This window comes from Trachurus japonicus, chromosome 9 (assembly GCF_045865225.1).
Source record: "Trachurus japonicus isolate A0001 chromosome 9, Traja_1.0".
Taxonomy (NCBI): Eukaryota; Metazoa; Chordata; class Actinopteri; order Carangiformes; family Carangidae; genus Trachurus; species Trachurus japonicus.
Window position 1 is genome coordinate 15,456,794 of NC_140915.1, and position 24,089 is coordinate 15,480,882.

General features: G+C 40.1%; 3 protein-coding genes and 1 non-coding gene across 4 annotated transcripts in view; 2 read left to right on the forward strand and 2 right to left on the reverse strand.

The window, feature by feature from the left end:
* The window catches only part of LOC146981176 (nuclear factor 7, brain-like), a 454,853-nt gene that overhangs the window by 67,525 nt on the left and 363,239 nt on the right, over positions 1-24,089 (reverse strand). The window lies entirely within an intron of this gene.
* trnap-ugg (transfer RNA proline (anticodon UGG)) lies at positions 2,780-2,851 on the reverse strand. Its single transcript has one exon. It is a non-coding gene; the product is annotated as a tRNA-Pro (tRNA).
* On the forward strand, positions 3,190-14,920 carry LOC146981184 (STAM-binding protein-like A). The gene is made up of 10 exons (XM_085786150.1): positions 3,190-3,374; positions 6,445-6,669; positions 6,838-6,913; positions 7,008-7,103; positions 9,376-9,769; positions 10,998-11,122; positions 11,743-11,880; positions 13,018-13,130; positions 13,315-13,414; positions 14,392-14,920. Exons 2-10 carry the CDS (start codon positions 6,467-6,469, stop codon positions 14,446-14,448), a joined length of 1,302 nt encoding a protein of 433 aa, XP_085642276.1. The 5' UTR covers positions 3,190-3,374; positions 6,445-6,466; the 3' UTR covers positions 14,449-14,920.
* The window catches only part of ppil2 (peptidylprolyl isomerase (cyclophilin)-like 2), a 39,331-nt gene continuing 31,382 nt past the window's right edge, over positions 16,141-24,089 (forward strand). The window contains exons 1-10 of the mRNA XM_085786241.1: positions 16,141-16,292; positions 16,488-16,537; positions 17,132-17,177; positions 17,400-17,462; positions 17,660-17,711; positions 18,761-18,812; positions 19,196-19,287; positions 19,704-19,793; positions 19,909-19,984; positions 20,855-21,015. Coding sequence (XP_085642367.1) covers positions 16,261-16,292; positions 16,488-16,537; positions 17,132-17,177; positions 17,400-17,462; positions 17,660-17,711; positions 18,761-18,812; positions 19,196-19,287; positions 19,704-19,793; positions 19,909-19,984; positions 20,855-21,015 — 714 coding nt within the window. The 5' untranslated portion in view covers positions 16,141-16,260. The remainder of the gene's footprint in view (positions 16,293-16,487; positions 16,538-17,131; positions 17,178-17,399; positions 17,463-17,659; positions 17,712-18,760; positions 18,813-19,195; positions 19,288-19,703; positions 19,794-19,908; positions 19,985-20,854; positions 21,016-24,089) is intronic.

Genomic DNA, 24,089 nt, shown 5'->3' on the forward strand with positions numbered 1-24,089 from the left:
CTCACCTGTCATTTGGTCTTTCAAACACAGTTAATTAATATCTCATTAAACTGATCAGCAGTGTAGTTGAGTGTGTATACTGTGTAACATTCACTGAACTGATTATTTTTTGATCATGTCCATTTTTACCATCAAGATTAATATCTGAGAAAATGTAAAACAACGTGCTGTGAGTATCACATCATCATCATCATCATCATCATCATCAAGAGATAAACTTGTTCACATGTTCATTGTCCTGGTTAACAGCATCTTGTTTTGTTTGTTTATCCACACATCCACTGTACTGATGTTTTGATTTTTTTTTTCTCCATTTTGTGACTGTTTGTTTGTGAGCAGTTTTGGCTTTTGAGCCTCTTATTATTTTTTTTATTTTTTTTTGATGATTTCATCACTCATTGATCTGTTGTTTTATAGTTGGGAAACAGGTGTTAGTAATGATACTTTTTATCATCAGATGTTTACAATGAAATGCTAATTCCTGTTAAACTGTCAGACATTTTTGATTCTCTATCATCATTATGACAATCTCTGTTTCCTCCTTACTTGTGTTTTTTTTTTTTTTTTACAATAAGTAAATGTATTGGTTAAAACATGACTCAGTTTGTCCTGATTTACTAAAACTGTACACAGATAGGCATTGAGGATTTCCCAGTGACACCTCTATCTAATAGGTAATCTTATCAAAAACTGTGTGATGCCATGGAGGGATATGGGTTATTGTTATATCGTGTTTGTTTTACATTGCTGTAAATTATGGTATGAATATCTGTTTTCTATTTGATTTTTAAAAAAATCTTTATTGTATTTAATTTACTTGTATTATTTTTAATTTATGGGGTCTCATGTCATGTTTTGTAAAACAACAAAAAAAACAGTGATGTCTGAAGAGAGTAAAAAGCAAATATTATAGAACAGTTACAAAACTATTCAAATTCATGAACTGTGGCAGAATCTGGTTTAATTTTATAGCAACTTCACTATGATGCTACGACTTTTTACTGCTGTTTGAACAAGTCATAGCAGTTGCTGAATTACACATCATCTGTAAGTGATCATTGTTTGTTCTGTCACCTGAAGACCTGAAAAGAAATAAAAACACCCGTTCATTCATTAGATCTGGCTGCATGCAGCATTTATTTGTTCATATTTTATATACGGAGAAGGACACTCGCTTCTCATAAGAAATAGTACAAAATGGATCAACCCCTTTTTGACACGTGACTTAAAAACAAAGTGGAGGTAAACATAATACGGAGGTTTCTGATAACACCAAGACGACATGCATGTTCCATTCATATAAATACACGGTATCAAATAATGGATCCAAATTGCAAGCAGTTGACTTGATTATGGGTTTCTCTAAGGACGGGACATCACATTAAATGTCCTAAATGTACAAAATGTATCGTTCTTGGCAAGCTTGTAGCCTATATTAAAACATGCTTTTTTCTTTAAAGTGTTTGCATGCCCCTTGTGGTATTGTAAGTACGGACAGTAGGAGATCTGAAGTGATTTGGTTGTGGAGTGTTGTGAAGTGAGGACCCAGGAAGACGTTGAATGAATGGATCAACACACCGATCGTATCCTCCATCGTGGTCGCTCGTTCTTTCACTCCTCAGCTCTCCTGCCCTGTAAACTGACACTTCTGAGGGGCTGCTGAGCAAAGATCAACAGTTCAATTCAGCTGGTCTCTTTGCAAAATATGTCAGTTGTCAAACACACGAGAGAGAGAAAAAAAAGCTTCTGCTGATTCCTCCACAAAAGGCAGATTTCAAAGAGAAAACAATACATTTTAAGATTCCTTCATCAGAGCTATCACTTCATCTTTGTCGTGAAAATAAAAATGGCATGTAAAGTAAGCTTAAAGGGTCATGCTGTTTTGCTCTAGACATCCCCGCAGAGCTTAGTGCAAAAATAGTTCAAGTCCTCTTTCACTTTTTAAATCATACAGACAAGACTGAAAGCAAAACAATTTTTTTTTAAATGGCAAACTTGAATATCATAAAGATAGCCTACTATTTACAGTCAAATTAAAACTAGAAACCTGACTAACACTGGATCGATACTTGATATTTGACTTGTCTGATATTGATATATCAAATCCTTTTTGAGAACTTGTAGCACACATTATTAACTTTCTCTCAGAGTTCAATGATTCTCATCCCTATAATGTGACGTCCTGTCTCTGCTCTGATTGACTCTGCTCAACCGTCTTCAGTTTCCCTGGGTGGAGAAGTGACTGAAATGAAATTGTCATTAGTATTTTTTTCCACTAGGTGGTGCTGAGAAACTGCACCAAAAATGATCCATTGAATTATTTATTTATTAATTTTCAAATCAAAACCTTTGTTGCTTTAGTAAATATGAGGAAGGATGATTAAGTAAATATCAAAAAAATGTATTTTACAGTTAACAAACAACATTTAGGCCTAGCCTACTTAGTTTTGAGGTCAGGTTGTATTCCCATGTCATGAGACCCAACATTTGTGATTCACCACATGTTCAAGAACAATAATCAACATTTTATAACACTAAATTTAATTTCTGAATAATGTGAAGTTTAAGATTTGTCACAATAAAGATAGATAGCATGTATAGCCTACTGGTAGTGTTTCTTTTGCAAGCCTGGAATAGCAATTTCAAGAGCCCTAGAATAGATCATTACATAGAAAGTAGGCCTATTACTGATAACAGATAGTGTGATGTGACATTACTACTTTTTTTCTATTGCTCGTTCTCTTATGTTATTGTTGTCAGATGTCAGAGAATAAATAATGGGCTCGTCCGGGATTTGAACCCGGGACCTCTCGCACCCAAAGCGAGAATCATACCCCTAGACCAACGAGCCACACGTGTCCGTTGCAATTGAAGCATAGTGAGTTTTTTTTCTAGAAATCACGTTATGATTTGCTATTTCTTGACTTTCCGTCATCAACATACCTGTCTAACATCTATGATATCATTTCTCTGGATCTGTATCTATGATAAAAGTCTCGCCGGTTTATGAAAAAGACACCCACCCACCAACCCTCCACACACCAAAAAAAAAATGAAAAAGAAAACAACAAAAACAAAGATGGAATTTAATCTTATTTATTATGTGTGTGTGTGTGTGTGTGTTTGGTTTTTAATAATGGCCGTAAAACTTCATCGATAAGGAACGTAGGCGGGCGTGACTCGTCATCAGGGCGGAAGTTGTTGTGACTGCGGAAGTGTAGCGAGAGACCGTCGGAGATCAGTCCGTTGGACGCTGAGACGGTCCAGTCCGGTCCGGGACTTGTGTTTTTGATCTGGTTTTTTGGTCTGGTCTGGTCTGGTCTGTATGTAGACCCCTGGTGGTCCCCGGGGGGTTCACGGCTCGGCTCGATCGGGTAAGGATGAAGATCATAAACTTCCTCTTCCGATCAATCAGCTTTTACTTAACCGTTTCAAACTGTTAGCATTAGCTACATGCTAAGTTAGCCGAGTTAGCGCTGCTAGCTCCACGATGTACACACAGTAAACAGTGAGGCGTTTAGGAGATCACCATGGAGCCTCAAATACACATTTATCTTTATACTTTTACACAGAGTACACCAGTGAACACGGAGGTTATTTATATGAGGTGAAATTAACGCAGTGTCAGTAAATGTTTGAGCTGTAAAAGGGGCCACAGTTTGACAGGTCGTTATGTGTGTTGTTAAGTTATGTGTTATTATTACCACTGGAGTGACAGTTAGCCCGAAGGCTGGTTGGTTTTCAAGTCATTTCTGACACCACGTATCGTTGTTTTCACCTTTTATCTCTCAGCTTAACATGGATAAGAAATGTAGCTATCGATAAACAAACAATAGCTTTCAGTTTGGCTGCTGTGATTTCCCAACCAGACCAGTCCAGATCAGGTTCTCACACTTGTCAAATCTGGGCAAGAAAACACAGCCTCAAGTTTGTTAAAAAAAAAAAAAAAAACATACACTTTTTCCTACTCGTACAACCACATTAAAACTTATAATTTCCATTCAGACCACATCACTATTACCTACAGACTACAGCCTCTCTGGGTTTATCTGGTCCAGATGTTTGACCTGGTCTCATGTTTATCAGCATTGGTGAAGGTTTCTGGGGCAATATCTTAGAAGAGGTTTGGTTGGTTTTTAAGGCATTTCTGACACTGTGTATAGTGTTTCACCTTTTATCTCTCATCTAAATATGGATAGGAAATGTAGCTACTGATAAACAAACAATAGCTTTCAGTTTGGCTGCTGTGATTTCCCAACCAGACCAGACCAGTCCAGATCAGGTTCTCAGACTTGTCAAATCCGAACAAGAAAACACAGCTCAAATTTGTAAATTTGTAGTTCCTACTACACCTAGACTCACCAATAAGTTTATTAATAGTTCCACTAATCTGAAACTACAGCCTCTCTGGGTTTATCTGGTCCTGATTGGACAAATCCAGATGTTTGACCTGGTCTCATGTTTACCAGCATTGGAGAAGGTTTCAAAGGCAATATCTTTAGAAAAGGTTTGGTTGGTTTTAAAGCCATTTCTGACACCATGTATCGTGTTTCACCTTTATCTGTCAGATCAATATGGATAAGAGCTGTAGCTATAGACACACACACAGTGTAGTTTTCAGTTTGGCTGCTGTGATTTCCCAACCCGACCAGCCCAGATCAGGTTTAACTCTATAACAACTCTTCTCAGACTTGTCAAATCTGGACAAGAAACACATCCTCAAATTTGTAAATATCTTTTTTTTTCCTACTTGTAAAATCATAACAAAACTTTTAATTCCCATTCAGACCACATCACTACACCTAGACTCTCCAATAAGCTAAATACTGTCTCCACTAATGTGAAACTACAGCCTCTCTGGGTTATCTAGTCCAGATTGGACAGTCATCAGATGTTTCATGTCATCCATTTTGGAGAAGGTTTCTGAGGCAATATTTTAGAAAAAAAAGGTTTTGTGATAAAATGTACATACTGGATGATGAAGAGCGGAGGAGTGTGTAAACTATACGGTGTGTTTCAATTGAGCTTTGATAGAATATAGATTATATTACGGAAATAATGTTTACTGTTGTGTGCTTTGGATGCTATAAAGCAAAAGCGCAAAGTAAAAATGAAACAGACTGCACATATCCTTTTCTTTTTGAGTGTTACATAAGTATAAACTGGATTGTTATTGATGTATTTATGTGCTGGCCGTTTTTAACCACAATAATAAGGTTTTCTTCAGGTATTTGAATCTATAGTCATCATGCATCATATTTTATAAACCTACTCTCATGTTTGGTATGATATGTAGAACTTGATCTACTCTTCTGTTACCATGATGATGTTGTAACAGCATAACACAGTCCAGTCTGTGGTTATTTTGTAGGCTTGACTAATGGTTCAACACATTAAATTAGAACTTTTCTTAAAAGATTCAAGTGAAGTTTAAAAATAGCATCTTAGCGCCGTCAAGCGTGTTCACCTCTCCTGTTTCTTTTATCAGTGCCACTCCTCTGTCTGTGCTTGTGACTCTCTCAACACTCAGTGTTTCACATGGGATGTGCCAAGAAGCCGTCATGGTTGAATCAATGCGAGCCATCTGACTGTTAGTCAAGTCAGCATGCTGATGAGGCGTTTTATTTGACTTCATTTGATCAATACAGAGAAGAAAACCCCAAAGTCATGGAGCCTCCCAGCAGAGTCATTGCTCCTCTTCTAAATATACTGAGCAGCCAGCGAGTCTCAGACTGAGCCGTGGCCTCGATACAGAGCGGGAGGAGAAAGGCACTGACTTCTTGTTCTAGTTTATACAGGATATCAAGTTATGCTCAAACACCCGTAATAAGTTTGAAGTATATTCAGAACTGAATTTATATGAGTTTTCATATTTCTAGAAATGTAATAATAATATAAGTAGCCTAATACATTTTTTTTTGTGCAGAAAATGAACTGAATTCCTGCTGTAGCTTACCTGCCACCTTAGAGTTTGTCGTATTTTTGAGATTTTCTGTGGCTATTTAATACAATTTTTGTTGGAGTATCTGCTCATATTCAGTATTTATGGAGCCACAATGTGAGTTTGAGACAGTATTGTAAAGGAACCAATATGTTTGAAGTTGACTTTAAAACAATTAGTAAGTTTACTGACTGGTACTGTGGAGCTCAAAGGGCCAGTTTACCCAAATCACGCAAAAGAATAAACAAATTAAACAGTTTTGGCTGAGGGTTTAAGATACAGCTTCACTTTTGAATTGAATCCAAAAATATCACAGTTTAAGCAGCACATTTTAAATTGACTTCAAAATGAGGTTGTAAAGATCAGTCTACTTGTTTTAAGTAAGGAACAAACCAACGTGCCGAAATGATATAGTGTGCGTGTGCATAGTTTTCTTCTGGTTTGTCCACACAGCACCGACAGCAGTGGTAAATATGCAAATATGTGGCCTGTCTCGTCCCCAGTGTTGCAGGTTGAGCTGTAACAATGGCCGATCACAATGACGTCAGTCTGCAGCCGGAGGAGCGAGTGCGTGCGTTGACCAAGAAGGGAAGCACGGTGGAGGTGAACGAGGACGTGCCTCCGCGCCGGTACTTCCGCTCGGGCATGGAGATGATCCGCATGGCTAACGTCTACACGGATGAGGGCAACATCGAGCACGCCTTCGTCCTGTACAATAAATACATCACGTAAGTGTATTTACGTAGTTAGTACGACTTTGTCCCTCAGACTGCACACATTAAATTAGTCGTGTCAAGTTCAGATTAAATGTTCACAACAGTTAAGATGCTCAAGGAAAGTTTGAGTCCTGTAGAAACATTCATCTGTAAATAACAAGAAATTCTCTTTTCACAAAGACTCTTTATAGAAAAGCTTCCCAAGCACCGGGATTACAAGACCGCTAACATCCCAGAGAAGAAAGACACACTAAAGGTATGTTAGTTTGAATACTGGTCCAGGTTTAAATTTGTTTTTAACAAACATGTTCAAGCTCAACATTTATCTCCATTTTCTATTTTCCCCTCAGAAACTAAAGGACGTTGCGTTTCCTCAAGCTGAGGTTCTGAAAAAAGCTCTTCTGAGGAGATTCGAGCAGGAACATGCACAGTATCTTGTCAAAAAGGTACAATTTCTCACAGCTCCAAAGGTCACTTTCTTGAACAAGGAAACAATAGCTGGGTTTACATGGAGACAAATATTTTTGGCTACAATCGGGTTTACACGTCCAAACCGAATGAAAATGCTCCAAATAAACAGCTCAATCAGAATAAAAAAGTCCATTTGGTTTCATAGGGGTGGAAAACTTTTTCACAAACTGATCAAAAGTACAATAATATCATGTAAACGGTGAAACTGGGCATGAATGCGTAGTGACGTTCCTTTACTTGGGAATGCTTGAATGAAAGTGTCAAAACAATGACAACTACTGTGCTGATCAGACCATAGATTTCCATCTTTGACCAGCAAGTGTTGAAGCCCAGACTCGATGCAGCACACTAGCATTGGCTCAAAAAAGAGGAGAAATGACCCAAGTCATTTCTATATAATGACCCAAGTCATTTCTATATAATTTTATGGCCCGTTTAAGCGCGCATGTGTCAGATGGCTGTAAAACGTCTGTTCTGAATAAATGCAATGGCACATGTGAACACCCGATCGGATCAGATCAGGGGTCTCCAACCTTTACATTCGTAAAACAAAACTGTGTTTTCCAATCCTCTTGAAAATAGTATGTTTTTAGCCTCTATCATCCTGATAGCTGAAAATATTACTGCGAGGTATTGTCCCTCCTCTATTAAATATGAAAGGAGGCTGAAAATCACAGTATATGTCTGTTCTGATGATACAAGTCAGAGGTCCCGAAATGTGTACATGTTGAGACCCCTAGATTACATCATATCACATGTAAACAGTTAACCTGAAAGACTCTTTTGGAATGAATTCAATCAGAAAGAGTAAAAAGTTTCCGTGTAAACCCACCTAATAACTACTGTATATGTAGTACACATGTACAGCCCAGCGTCATTGTACATTGATTTCACAGTGTGTTGTCTATAGTGTAAGTGAAACATTAACCAGCGCCACAGGACCTGCATACCATGGTGGTAATAACAGGGCCCAGTCATTCATTATCAGGCTAAATGGAGGCAAAACAATAACACTGACCTTGAATAGTCACATTGTTTATTACAGTGAATGAAACGTATTCATCTCAACTGACAGCTCACATGAATTATTGCACAACAGAACTGCTGTTGTCGACAGCGACCTGAAGCCAATCTCATGTCACACAGTTTATCGCCGAATGTCTTTCCTGATCAGAAGAACAATAGATGAGAAAAACAGAGAGAGACCACCAGCCGGGACTCATGCTGCGTTCAAGACAACTCAGAAGTCGGAAAAAAACGAGCTCCGAGTTGTAAAAAAATGAATTGAACGGCATCGAACTCGGAAATTACAGGTCGGAAGAGCTCCGACTTTCCGACTTGACGTCAAGACAACATCAAAACATGGCAGCTCTCGTCTTAAACAGTTAGAATTAAGACATTTAAAGTTATTTGTTGAGGTTTGAATGCATATTTTTGTGTATTATTGCAGTAGGCAGCCTATATGAAATACGTTTATATTAAGCTGTGATTGTTGTATGGTGTGAAATTGCGGTCCTTGTATGTGACGGAAATAACGTTTAACTGTTATCAAGGCTATAACATTATATGTGCACTCATCTGCGGCGTCTCCTCTCCTCCAAAATAAACATAATTTACTGCTGCATTAATTTTTCATATTCAGCTATGAGCCACAATATGCCAAACTTCCTTCAGGTATCCATGTTTTTTTTCTTCCGAGTTCCTGCAGCGTGAACGCAATGATGTCGGAAGTCGGAAATTTTCAAGTTGGGATTTCCGACCTCCGAGTTGTTATGAACGCAGCATTAGTCTCTGTTCAACTGGCTTCTACCTAGACAGTGGGTTATTGAGATTCTTTTTCATCATGAAAGGTTTTATTATCTTCTAAAAAGCCGAAACGTGTGATGGTCCGTGACCTAAGATAAACAAGGAGCTGATACTGAGCTTGGTAGTCAAATGTGAGCACGGGCAACATTTTAACAGAGCTCATGTGTCTTATTATACGTACATGTCACGTGGAGGTGCCTGAAATTAATACAAATCATTCAACATCCAAGTCAGTCTCAATAATAATACAAAATACCTGGAAAGTAGCGTTTACCTCATGCAAACTGAAGTCTGTTGGTAAAGTTGGTATGTTTCAACTTTAAAGAAAAAACAATAAAAAAAAAAACTCTAGGAATACCACACAAATCTTCCCACCTAGTGAAAATATCTTACTCATGACTCGGACTCAGACTTGCATGTGCGATGTGTTTGTGCCTCCAGAAAGCCGAGGACGCAGCCACGGCGCAGGAGCAGTCCAGGCAGCGAGCGCTGGACGCCGAGCGGGAGCGCGTGGCGGAGATGCAGCGGCGGCAGCGGGAGCAGGAGCAGTTCAGTGCCTTCGAGGAGATGATCCGCCGCCAGGAGCTGGAGAAGGAGCGCCAGCGCGTGCTCCTCGAGTTCGCCACGCCCACCGCGCCTTCCCCCGACACGCCCCTCCTCCCCGGCATCCAGGGCCCCCCGCTGGTCTCCCCCACCCACCCACTCAGCCCGGGCGACCCGTCCACCAACCACCAATACAATAACCCACCCACCACCATCGGCACACCTGCCTCCGGCCCACCCAGCTTCGACCGCTCGCTCAAGCCCGGCACTCTGGTCAGCCCGGGGAACAACAGTACGTTTTTTTTTTTGTTTTTTTGTTTTTTTTTCATTTAAAGCAGAAGTAAGCGGAATTTTTGTGTTAATATACGTAAGTCCTAAATAGTTACATCTTCCGACAGCAATCACTTACATAGAGTGTTTGGTCTGAAACACGGGTCTGTCAGTCACTCTGCTCTGCTCTGAGCCGAAGAGAAAACTTTCCTTGTATCCTACAACCTTTATCCAATGAGGAGAGAGAACGACATAAAGGGGCGGTCCTCTCTGTGTGTGCAGCCAAGGGATGCGCGTGAATGTGGTGACGTAGGGACGAGGGCGGGGACTGCTAACTCCATCGGCTGACAAGAAGTTAGCCAAAACGACCGGATCGCTTACTTCTGCTTTAATAGTGCCATGTAGTGTAAAGACATACAAACAAATACTTACAGGGGTGCAACGTGGGTGACTAACAAATAACAGTATCATACAAACAAGACTTCAAATAGGCAAACAGAGAGGAGACAAGAACAAAACAAGACAAAAAGATATATATATGATGATAATAATAATGATAATAAAAAATATATAATGAAGAAATGAATAAAAATAGAATACAAAAATAAAGAATAAAAGGTAGGTTACGTTTTTTTCTTGTGAGAGTGTGAATGTGCGTGGGCGTGTATGTGTGTGCGTGCACATGTGTGAATGACTTCTTGTGTGAGATTACAGAGAGAGTGCAGAGAGAATGAGAGGATGAGTGGAAAGAGGGGAAAGAGACAGATGAGGGACAGGAAAAAGTAAAATAGTCTCATAAGTAAAGATAGGAAGTAATATTGTTTCAGACCCCCAGCTTGCCCCCAGGGGCCAAGACCTCCAGAGTGGGAGCAGGGCGGGACTAGAGGGGTATCATTAATCATTCTTTTTCTTTTCTTTTCCTTCCCTGATTTGGGTTTATTTTGTTTGTTTTATTCTTCTTTCTCTTTTTCTCTTTTATTACCGTATTAATAAAAATTATTGGATTTAATTGTTTCATTCACAGCAGAACAACAGTAAGTTAATCTGTCTGTGACATGACGAGGGGGGCCGGCCCTCAGAGGATTTAAATACTGCCCCCGCTCCTGCTTTAAAGTGTTTATTCCTCTGAGCTGATTTCTTTCCCCCCCTGACCTACTTCATTTTTTTTGCACCATGCCGTGTTTCGGGGCATCACAAGAATCAAACTTTTCCACTCAGCTTTTGTCCATCCCTCTTCATGGTTTGCGCAGATACGATGGTGGACGCCCTTCGGCAGTTGAACGTTCCCGCTGAGCTGTGCCGGAGCTTCCTGCGGTTGGCCGAGGCCAACACAAGCCGAGCCGTGGAGACTTGTGGCATCCTGTGTGGCAAACTGGTAAGACTGAGAGTCTCTGTTGAACCATCAGCACTGTAAACCCCACTCCCCCCCTCTCTCTCTCTCATCTCTCTCTGATCTGTTAGTAGAATCACAAAAATGAGGTTAACCACGTAAATTATTAGTCAAACTACAAATTTGTGTTACTGCTTTCGATCAGCTGACGAAAGAAGCTCTGGAAATGCAACTTGCTGCTTTAGGGTGTTGTCAGTGATTCATATTTATGAGGCTATGGATATCTAAGGAATGTGGATCAGTAGATGGTGAATAAAGTGGAGACATCAGCTGACCTCCCACCCCAGAGGAGTACAACACAACCTGACTCTTCTCTCCCTGTCCCAGATCTGCTGTTGCTTTTGTTTGAAATGTACCAGGCTCATTTGTGCTGCTCGGCTTAACTTAAAGCTCTTTTCACTTTTTTTTTTTTTTTTAAGGAGCATGACTTGGCTTTTCTTTTTTTCCACCCACGGCAGGAACCAGTCAGTGCTCTGTTAATTTAGCTCCTAGAGTCCTTGGGTAGCTTTCTTGGCAGACAGTGGCTCTTTCTGCATAATTTAAAGCAACAGCGTAACAGCGGCGGCCCTTTTTTTATTTTTTGTGTTGTGTTGTGTTTGTTCCAGACCAGAAACGCGTTCACCGTGACCCACGTCATCGTACCAAAGCAGAGTGGCGGCCCAGACTACTGTGACACGGAGAACGAGGAGGAGCTCTTCCTCATACAGGACCAGTTTGATCTCATCACCCTGGGCTGGATACATGTGAGTAAACGCTACGAGCAGCGACTGCACCGCCGTGCCGCACAGGAACGAGAAAATCCTGCTCCACCTCTGAGCGTAAACCAGACAGAATCCCGTAAATGTAATTAACACGTGGTTTTACTGAGCTGACAAGTGAAGATGTTCCGTCTGCTGCTGCTGCTCCTGTGAGATTTGACTAGAGGAACATTTTAAAGTATAATGTGATTGAGGAACATGATAGGTTCTGTTTTAAATATTAATCTGTGTGTCTGTGACCACACAGGGCTCAGCAATCAGATTTAAATCATCATTAAGACCTTAATATTAATATATTATTCATGTGTATAAATATGAATAACTATTTAGATGAATAGTTATAGATATTGGTTTGGTTTAGGTTTATTTGTTTAGCACAAAAAAAGCAAGGGAACGAAGTCCTGACAAACTTGTACAAAGCTCTATAATACAAAACAAAAGACAAGCAGACAACAACACAACAAAGTAAAAGACTAGAAATCAATAGCAACAGGAGTTAGGATACTTGAAGCAACTAACAGCGTGAAAGCAGAGCAAAGACAAAGAAAATATAGTTAGAGAGTGAGTAGGGATGGATAATTAGGTTCCTGTGGAGAGTAAAAATCCCTTCAGGTTCTTTTTAAAAACTCCTCTAAAATGAAATGGGAGGAGATACTATATTAGGTGTATATAAAGATACTGTATGTTGATTCCAGAGCAGCTACTTCAAAATTGAATTTCACAAAACTCCTCATGCATGTGAAAATTGTACTACACTCTTTTTTTTCCTTTTTTTTTTTTTTTCCTATTGTTATAATAAAATTCCATAAAGGTTAATATGCAAACAGTCATCCAGTATTAGCTCTGCCAAGCCCTGGTGACCATAAGGTGTGTTTCGTTACACTATCAATAGATTTTTATTTAAATTTTACACTTTTGATTATTACAAGTGCTTAGTTTCATTTGTACACATATATTTTTGGCCTAACACCAGTGCACAGTGTCAGTAAATCGTACTACAGAAAGAAATTTGACAAACACTGAGGTGTCATGCTGAGTCGTGATAAACTTTTGACCCTTTTTTTATTGTTTTTCTTACAGTAAATTGAAACTTACCAAACATTTGGCTTTTTTTCTTTCCAGACTCACCCCACACAGACGGCCTTCCTGTCCAGCGTCGACCTCCACACGCACTGCTCCTATCAGATCATGCTGCCGGAGGCCATTGCTATCGTCTGCTCACCTAAGTTCAATGAGTGAGTCACAAACCTGTTGGTGTCCGCCGGTCATTACGAACATTTATACAATTTCTCGTTTCCTCCTCACGACTGGAAGCAATTTCCATCGCGGTGTTTTGCCTAACACATATTTGTTAGTGTAATACCGTGTTCATGTTTGTGTGTGCTGAGGTGTGACGTCGTGTTACTGTGTTTGTCCCAGAATCGGCTACTTCAGGTTGACGGACCGAGGAACAGACGAGATCTCCACATGTAAACAGAAAGGCTTTCACCCTCACAGCAAAGACCCTCCTCTATTTACAGTGAGTACCGGTCTATTGTGAGCCAGCATGCTCCTCTGTGTGCTACTGAAATATACTTTATGTATGTTTGTCTTAAAGGGATAGTTTAACATTTTGGCAAATTGGCCCATTGCCATAATCCCTATAGTCATAGCAGTAGGTTCGTTACCTTTAATTGTCAGTGCAAACTGTTTTTAGAACGGCGGAGCAGAGCCGCGAGCTGCTCAGAGCTACGCTACGGAGGCTTATGGGATTTCTTGGTTTCCCCCATCAAACTCATGAAATACACAATCCAACAACTCCAAAACGCTCTGGTGGACAAGTTGTGACCTGCACATTTACCACACTATGAGATAATAACAGAATGTTACCAGACAGAGTTGTTTTACAGGTAAATTCATGCAAATCCACTGATGCGCGTTGCCTTCAGGGGCAGTTTTTCAGCAAGCAGTCTCTGTATTTATCTCTAAAACAACTCCCTCTCATAGCGCTCTGTTATCTCATAGCGTGGTGAATGTGCAGGTCACAACTTGTCCACCAGAGCGTTTTGGAGTTGTTGGATTGTGTATTTGATGAGTTTGATGAGAGAAACCAAGGAATCCCTCCGTAGTGTAGCTCTGAGCAGCTCACGGCTCTGCTCCGCCGTTCTAAAAATAGCTTGCACTGACAATTAAGGGTAACGAACCTACTGCTATGACTATAGCGATTATGGCAATGGGCTAATTTGCCAAAATTGATAAAAGGCACAAAGACCTCACAAAACACAGCTTTGTTTCTTGTGAACATGAAATCTCCTTTGTGCCATACTCAAGAGAATAACTTCAAATTTTGCACAAATGTCCACTTGGACTCAAGGATTACCTTTGATGGTCAAAGCTATGTTGACTCTGGATAAACGAGAATGTAACGTGAAACATTTGCATTCATTATTCAGTGTTTTATTTCCTCTGTGAATGTGCACAGACTCTAACATGTCCAATCTGTGTCTCCCTCCCCAGCACGCGGGACACGTCACCATCACCAATGACACCGTGTCCATGATGGATTTGCGGTGATTTATTTGTGTTTTTCCACCCGAACACTCATAGACAGTTTTATTAAAACTGGAGAAAACACTCATTTTATTTACAGGACGGTACCGAGTGAAAGCCGGCCACAAGTTTACCATTTATATGGACTTTAGTTGTTCTTGAAGGGAACAACATTGTGAACCTTTTGGGTTTTGTTTTTTTTTTTTTTTTGCGCTCTGTAAGAAAACTTCTACATATTACTGCACTTTTCATGCAAATCAGCTACGATTCACTTACTGGACTGGCGAACGTCTGGCTCTTCAACCCTGTTGTTTTTTTTGTGAATATGTGCTGTACTTCCTTCCTGTTTGACTTTTTGTTTTTTTGTCATCGTTGAAAAAAAAATGTATGTTTGTCAGTAACAGCTAAGTGTCGGGCTGATAACTCGGCCTTTGTTTCTTCAATGTCAAAGTTTGGTTCTGCCTGACAGATAAAGTGCCAAGGATGAGAACTTTCACCTGTTGTTGAGTTGTTCATTGTGCAACGTGAAGTTCTTCTGTGTAAAGTGCGACTCTGTTCTTCGGACCTGGTGTGTTCCCTTCATAAGCTGCTGAAGTGCTACGAGTGGTGTGTGTGTGAAATGAAAGCCAGTTGTAACTCAGGTATGCAGGCAGTGTCGCTGTTGCTGCACTGTTACGATACTTTTCTATACAAACACCATCACTCCACAGCATCCTTTATCCATACTGAGATTCGATTAAAGTTGAAATCTTTCTTGTGATGGATCCACCCTCTACACCTTTTTATTTTCATATCCTTTGTTTATTTTTTGGGGGGGAAAGAGGGTCAGTAGAACCTGTAAAATAATTTGTCCTTGCTTCAGAGGACGTGTGTGCAACAGGCAAACTGAATGTACCTACCTTCTGCTACCGTTACTACACAATACTAACCACCTGGACAGGGGTCATCATGCCTCTACCAGTTTTTTTGTTTGCTCGCTTCTCTTGTTAGAAGAAGTAAATGATTAGCCATAATTGTTAGAATACCCTAAATAAATCAAATGCCAAGATAAAATAAAACCTATTGTAGATTAATTTATTCTGCAATGTTTTGTTTTTGTCATGTTTGTCTGGTTAGCAATGTGCTTTCCTAACTAAACTAAACGCAGTGTAGAAGTGGATGACAAGAGAAAAGGCCAGGTTTGTGCATTAAAAAGCAAACCAATCAGCCTACACATGACCAAAGAAGACAAAACCATCAAAGATCGGACAGGATCAGACAAGCCTGGAATTTGTTTTAATAATTTCCAGCGGTCATATTACGGTGTTTGAGAGAAGTTGTAAGCTGTAAAAATGATGAGAGCTCCAGAATATTTATAATATTCAAAGGGAAGGAGCCTCGGATGGTGAATGGGGCAGTTCCATAGTTTTAGGGATTTTGGCTGGAAGTGAAATGTGAACATGAATAATATGGTCTCTAGTAAACTGGGAACTGTGGCATACATTCATGTTTAAGAAGATGCTACATGTGAATAAAGATTACTAAAATGACAAAGCAGTCTTTAAATGTGTTTACAATCAATATTCTGTCAATCAAATCATTCATTCTAGCTTTAATGTTTCTGCATACCTGTACATAGGACCGCTGTGGCGATAAATGCGTTTCTATCATTCTGCCAGCAGGTGGCAGCCGCGCGCCGCACGTAGAACGTAACTTCCGTTGACGCGGACAACGAATAAGAACGTAAACAGGAAGTGGAGAGGTGAACCGTGTGTGTGTGTGTTTCTCGTTTCTTCTGTTGGTGAAAATCTTTTCGTTTTTCAGGCATAATCTGTCAGACCTTCACAAAAACTCAAAATGGGGAAGCGACAGCATCAAAAAGACAAAATGTGAGTGTTGAAATAATCCTGAACAACTCACAGCGGTACCGAAACGCGATTGTTGTTGTTAGCATAGCAAGCTAATGCTAATCTGTGAAGTAGCGAGCTCTTCCTTTTTTTTTAAATTAACTTAAACCAACATATCTTTGTTATTTTATCTAATTTATGCGTGTTTGTGTGTTTTTTTTTAAATCCTCCTGACAGGTACATCACATGTACAGAATACACAAACTTCTATGGAGGGAAACGAACAGGTGAGTTTGTTGTTATAGATCTCCAACGTCCAGCCAATCGATCAATTGGGTTTTAACCATAACGCTACCAGGTCAAAACACACGTCGTAGTAGCTGTGCTAAAATGATATAACAGTAAAAAAGAAGATTTACTAAACATAAATTGTGACGTAAATATTTTGGGGGGAGTACACTAAGCTTTTTTTTAAACTAAATATTGTTGTTATAAATATATGACATATATTGCTGCTGTAACACAGTAATTCCTCAGCCTGGGATCAATAAAGTTTGACTTATATTATCTAATATCAGAACTCGCCATTTGCTCTTTCTATTGGGACTCTTCTTATTGTAGCTTGTCTTGCACCTAGAGTAATGTTTAATTTCTAATATCACACACGTCAGCTTCCTTCCTTCCTTCTTTCTTCCTTCCTCCCTCCTGTCTTTTCCCCAGAAATCTTTTTTTTAGTTGCACTTCCTTGACTGACTGCAGGACATGTGCACATCATAAATTATCCAAACAATCCTGCTTCCTAATGCTTCCATCCCCATGCAGTGGGGTGTTTACTCGTCTTTTATCCACCAACCCAGTGTTAACTCCACTCTTTTTTTCAGAAATCCCACAGGCAAACTTCAGACGACTTTCATTCGACCACTGCAGGTACAAAGAGATTTGTTTTATGTATCCTCAGGGAGATGCACAGCTGGTTTGCGCAGATTTACTATCACACACTCTGGCTTTACTGTCCCACATTTATGTAGGACACACGACAATGATATCGCTGATTGTGTAGATGTGGAAAAAAACAATGTAGAGTAATTGTAGATTATCTACATTGATTTGTCTCATTTTGACATGGTTATTTTCTCTGAAACGTTCCAGCTTGTCCCTTCAGCCGTTTGAGTATCCTGTCTGCACTGAGGAGGGAGTCGTCTTTGACCTTCTGTAAGTAGATTTTTTAAAAATCAAGGAGGTCTGCCTGGCTATAAGTGGCCTTTTGACTGTCGGTTGTCACTGTGTATTTGTGCATTTACCATGAAGGAAAATAGAGGAATCTGCTCATCTTAAACCACGAGGACGACTCTGATGGTTTCTGCCTGGTTTGACCTTTAAAATCTCTTTGTTTCTTCCTTCTGTTTTAGGAGCATTGTTCCATGGATTAAGAAGTTTGGCACTAATCCCGCCTCAGGAGAGGTAGGTCATCTATTTACTGGCATGTAAATTGGTGATGAACTGATTATTCTATTGGGCTGAAAATATAATGTCAGCAGCTCATCAAACGTTTTATATGACAGTGTAAATTAGATAGATTATACTTAATTTCATCCCCGAAGGGAAATTCGTTCATGACAGCAGCATTTGACAAAGGAAATAAAAACAAGACAAATAATAAAATACACAATTCAATAAAAGAAGACAAAGGGAGAAAGTGCTACGGTGCTCTCTACTTGCTGGGCAAAGTAACAGATTAAAACAAATGCTTGCTGGTAGACAACTATGGATAAAAACAATTTAAAGTGCCATTTAAAGTGCACGGGAGATTTAAAAAAAGAAGTGCGACAGACATTACAAATTAAATAGAACTATTAATTAAATAGAACTATTATAGATATCTCTAACCCCAACCCTTTATCGCTACTCCAAGTACGTAATTACCGCTCGAATATGAAGTTTTCACCCCACGTTCGTACGAATATTCGAATATCGAATAAAAAGTGACAGCCCTACAACATCTTAACAACATCCTCTGCCCTTAGACCCTCACGTCGAGTCGTCGACTGAGGAAAACCTCCCACGAAAACCCTTTTAACAGGGAAGAAATTTGGAGAAACGATCCTTCACCCAGGACCGTGACCAGGACAACCGTGCAATAGATGTTGTATACAGACAAGGAAACAGTTTATAACGCAGAATATGCAAAAACATGGAAATGGTTAGCAAGAGCTGTTGAAGGCAACTTCTGGTGGAAAGGAAAGGTACAGTAGGGAGAGTAGGCCGGCTGAATGGGAGTAGTGGATGACAGACTGGTTCATGAGAAGGGAGGCCAGAATCAAATATAGAAAAAGAATAGATAAGGAGGATAAAACGGTTTGGGGGACAGTATTGTAGGTAGTAGGACAAAAAAAAGGTGTGTTTTCAGTTTTCCGGTCCACCACCCATGTTGTTTAAATAGCAAACACACTTGATTCATTTCACTTCATCATTGAAATGTAAACCTCTGTTTTTGTTTTTTTTTCCCACAGAAACTGGAGGCAAAGTCTCTGATCAAACTCAACATCGCCAAGAACAACGATGGTAAAAAAAAATATGTGTTGGATGTCATTTAATCACAAAAAGTTCTACAGTACATGATGTCGTCTGGGATGATTTCCCAGTCGCCACAATCAACAATCAAGTAGTTACGGATAAAAAGGTCAAAGTCGCCCGCACTCCTGTTACTGCAGCACAGTGTGAGAGCAGCTTGTTAAGGCTTAATGGGGAGGGGGTAGGACGATGGTGGTGATGGTAGATTAAAGCAAAGTGGAGGAGGATGACGTGGGAGAGATGATAATTTAGCAGCGTTACACATTATACAACATACTTCTTGACTTTTGGGGGAGATAAGGTTTCAGACAGTGACTCTGCTGCTTTGCTTGTTTCTGAATTTTCTTTTTTTTTTCTGTCTTTTTTTGTTCCAGGAAAGTATCACTGCCCCGTCCTGTACAACGTCTTCACAAATAACTCTCACATCGTTGCCAACAAGGTCACCGGGAATGTGTATTCTTACGAGGTGAGGTGAACTCCCACATTGATCCTTCCTCACACACAAATAGTTTTTGGATCATGAGCCAGCGTCTAAAATTACACAGAGAGAGAGAGAGAGAAAGCGGAGAGGATGAGATGTTATCGGTTCTGGCTGCAGTGTGTGATACAGTGCAGATACTCAGCCCACATGGACACACCAGCTCGCTGCCTTACATCACTTTGAATTAGCTGTGTACAGCAAAACAACAATTACAGGCTGTTATCTGGCTCTTACAGATACATTCAACAAAGTAGAGTCTCATGTGTTTTTATATAAAATCGTCTCAGCTTAAGAAAATGAGCAGAAATGTTTTTACAGCTCATGGGTATCAATTAGAAAAGGATAAAAATGAAAATCAAGTTTTTGTTTGCTTCAATAAATATTCCTGTTTCCACTCGCAGGCTGTCGAGCAACTCAACATTAAGACCAAGAGTTTTAAAGATCTGCTGACTGATGAGCCTTTCACCAGAAAGGACCTCATCACACTCCAGGTGGGTTGTTGCTTTGTGTTTGGTTTGCTGAAGTTTAAAAGTGCATTATTATTTATGGAAAAATGACAAAGTATCTATATATTCTGGTGTAACTTGTCCTGTTTTGTGTTTATAGGACCCCACAAACCTGGATAAATTCAATGTTTCCAACTTCTTCCATGTAAAAAACAACCTGAAGGTGCTGGATCCAGGTGAGGCATCAGCTGTCTTTTTGTTCTGTTTTAATCAGGGTGAAAATTCATCACAGTAATTTGCTTTAACGGTTTTCTTTCTTTCCTTTTTTCCCCTCCAATGTTTATTTATTTTATTTGTTTAAAGAGATAGTTCAACATTTTGGCAAATTGGCCCATTGCCATAATCCCTATAGTCATAGCAGTAGGTTCGTTACCTTTAATCATAGCAGTAGGTTCGTTACCTTTAATTGTAGGTGCAAGCTATTTTTAGAACAGCGGAGCAGAGTCGTGAGCTGCTCAGAGCTATGCTACGGAGGCTCATGGGATTTCTTGGTTTCCCTCATCAAACTCATCAAATACACAATCCAACAACTCCAAAACGCTCTGGTGGACAAGTTGTGACCTGCACATTCACCACGCTACGAGATAATAACAGAATGTTACCAGACAGAGTTGTTTTAGAGGTAAATTCATGCAAAACCGCTGATGCACGTTGCCTTCAGGGACAGTTTTTCAGCAAGCAGTCTCTGAATTTACCTCAAAAACAACTCTTGGTTTGTGTATTTGATGAGTTTGATGAGGGAAACCAAGAAGTCCCATTAGCCTGCGTAGCGTAGCTCTGAGCAGCTCACGGCTCTGCTCCACCGTTCTAAAAATAGCTTGCACCAACAATTAAAGGTAACGAACCTACTGCTAAGACTATAGGGATTATGGCAAAAGGCCAATTTGCCAAAATGTTGAACTATCCCTTTAACTGTGTTTCTGATCAAATTTGTATCCTTTATGGTGAGCAAAAGGCAATTTTCCACCATGATGGTGCATGATAAAGATTCATTGTATTGTATTATATTGTATTCCTTATTCTCTTTTCCCCCTGTCATGGTTCAGAAGAGGAAAAGGCCAAGCTGGACCCGGCCTACCACCTGAAGAGCACCAACATGGAGACCAGGGAGACTCTGGCAGAGCTCTACAAAGACTACAAGGGGGATCAGCTCCTGGCCTCCACCATGAAGGAGCCAGAGGCCAAGAAGACGGACAAGCTGAACGCCGTAAGGAAAAAACATCACTATGCTCTAATGGTGCAGCAGTGGAGAGAGAGAGAGAGAGAGAGAGGAGGAGGCTGATTACAGCTTTAGTTAAAATGTGAAACATGTGCTCACAGTGATGAGAGCTGAGATGTTCAGATTGCTACGATAACGCTGAAACGCTATGAATTCACAGTAATTCACCATTTTCATGCAGAAGATCAGAACGTGATGGCGTGTGCCAGTAATACTAATAGACTTCTTCATGAACTCTCATTATTCTTCGTTAGATGACAATCACCACTTCTCATTAAAGGGACGACACAAGGTCAAATACAGTAGTACGTCCGAGAACAGGGCAACTCAAATAGGACATTTTCAACTAAAATGTTTAGTTAGAAAAAAAACTAGAGCTGCACTGGCTTTTACTGGAGCTTTCAGCCACGTCACATGGTCGTTTTTCTAATTTCTCATGAAGATAAATCTCTTGATTTACTTACATTTATTTTTTTTTAAAGGAGATGTTTAGCACTCTTCTTAGAATCAAAGATACATTTAGATTTCAGAAATTGTTCCTTTTTTTTTTTTTTTTTTTTTTACTCAAAATCTACTTACTTGGTTTTTAAAAGTGAGAGAGATCTCAGCATCTTGGCTGTTAAATGAGAGAAATCCACTCTGAGAATTTAAACAAGATTAATGTTATATCATAATCAACTAATTAAAACGTGATTCAGTCAGTTCTGCTGCTGCAGCGTTTTAAAGAAGTGCAGTTCTTACTCTGGACACAGGAGGGAGCTGAACGCACACTAATAGATTACACTGCTGGAAATGAGACAAAAAAACATTCAACAACATTCAGAAACACAACAAAGGGTGTTTACAGTCATGTGAGGAGTGCAGATCATATTTGTAATATTTAAAAACAAATATATATTAAAAAAAAAATCCACTTCATGAGATCGAGTCAAAGGCAACATGAGAGAGTCTGAGGGATGGAAACGGTTCAAAGTCTCGCTGAAGAAGCAGCAGGTTCATGTTGTTTATTTACATACACCAGTGTACATGTGTGTAATTCAGTTCAAAATAACTTTATTCATCCATTACTTACTTGACAAAGGATTAGTTCAGGCATGAGTTTTAATTAAATCATATATCAAACATAATCTAATTGTTCAGTTCTAGTTTTAATTAAACTGTAAAAAAGAAAAAGATTTTAACACACGGCCCCAATCGTTTTCCATATCAGTGCTGCATACACAGGCCGACCAATAACATACATGTAGAGCTTAAAGACCCCCTCCCATGAAAATCGTGTTTTTCGTGCTTTTCACATGTCCCTGTGGCATTTTTCTTGTGTTAGAGGACATATCAGCAGAAAAGGAAGTGCAAAATTGCATTTCTGAGTTTTTCTGCCTTCAAATTGCTGTGAACCAGTGGCAGACGCAAACCGGCAGTTTCAGGGAGGCTGGAGCTGACGTGTCACAGCTCCATGGGAGGGCACTAGTGCTACAAGCTCCCGCCCCGCTCTGCATCTGGCTCAGAGGTGAAAGGCTTGACAGCTCGGTGTAGCTGTCAAGGTATAACAGGTATAGCTCACCTGGTAGAGCAGCTTGCACTGTGAGCAAGGACTATGTTCCAGTCTGGGATTGAATCCCAGTGTGGAGTTTTACGCCAAACGCGCTGAATCTGTAATTATACAATGTCCAGCTGTCAGCATGCGGGGGGTGGGGTGCGAGGAGGTGGCTGGGCGGGTGCAGAGCAGCACAGTCTCCACCCACCCCCCAGAGGTGCATTGCTAATGAGCATGGCTAATGAGCTGGTTTTAAAATGACCAAAAAGGGTCGCGAGAGGGGGACTTTAAACCAGTTTAAAGCAGCACAGTTAGATGTGCTTAAAGTTAATAAATCAGCCCACAGATAAGTGGTAATGAATGAATAATCGAGCCTCAAGCTTTCTGAAATATTAATGAAGCTGATGGATGACGGCACAAAGTTGGTCCTGGATGTGAGTGACTCGTATCATACGGCCCCGAAAGTAGACGAATGTGTTGTTTGTGTAGTGTTTGTGTTTTTGTGTGTATGATCAAAGGCTGTTTGTAGTTTGTCATTCTAAACATTTCCTGCTCCATTAAGTTTTGTTGTTTTGTCTAGATTAGGGGTGACAAACATGCGGCTCGTGGGCCAAAACCGGCCCGCCAGAAGAGGTACAATATTGTTGAAACCGCACATCGATTTCTCAAGAAACTTAATAACAGGTTGTTTATAATGTTTTGTAGAGGGATAGTTCATTAGCTGTACACATCTGATTAATGTACTTCTTCTTCTTTGCACTAAAACAAAGGGAAACATTTGGAGTTCTCGTTATTTATAGGTTATTATGCTGATATTTTACTGCTCCGGCCCACTTGAGATCAAATTGCGCTGAACTAAAATTAGTTTGACACCCCTGGTCTAGATAAAGGAGTGGTTTTTTTTAGTGTGTGTAGAAAAATCCATCCCAAACCACCAGACCTACGTCACGTCTCTGGGTAAAGATCAGTCCTTCACAGCGTCTGCCAGCGGGCGGCAACACAGATATTATGGAAACACGCTCTCTGCTTCCACTTCCTCCACAAAAGTCTGCCAAATTACATAAACGTGTTGCACAGTCTGATGGTTTCTGTTAAGAGGATTAAGGTGGTCGACGTTACTCGAAGCACCGAAACTAGGTCTGTGTTTGTGTTTTTTCACCAGAAAGAAGCAGAGCAAGAGATCTAAGGTGTAGCAGAGGTTCACAGGTGTGATGGTGGTTGTTGTTGTGTGCAGGGATTTGAACGACTAGTGCAGATGTTAGAGTCGGTGGTTTCCATGAATGACGCCTGTGTAATTATCGGAGTACACTGCCTGTCACACACTCTAATATTTCGTTGGACCGCCTTTAGCTTTGATTACGGCATTCGCTGTGGATTCGTTTCGATAAGCTTCTGCAGCGTCACAACAATCTTGTTTTTTTTACGATTCGATGTCACAAAAAGTTTATTGGGTGGTCGTTGATCTCGGTCATTCAGGATTTCTTTTCCCGACAACATTTCTTCCCTGAAGATTATGGTTCCCCACTAT

Excerpts from the sequence above, each read along its gene's own strand:
- LOC146981184 (XM_085786150.1), top strand. The coding sequence starts at position 6,467 with ATGGCCGATCACAATGACGTCAGTCTGCAGCCGGAGGAGCGAGTGCGT. Across the intron at positions 11,123-11,742 it reads GCATCCTGTGTGGCAAACTG|ACCAGAAACGCGTTCACCGT; the intron begins GTAAGACTGAGA and ends TGTTTGTTCCAG. Across the intron at positions 11,881-13,017 it reads TCACCCTGGGCTGGATACAT|ACTCACCCCACACAGACGGC; the intron begins GTGAGTAAACGC and ends TTTTCTTTCCAG.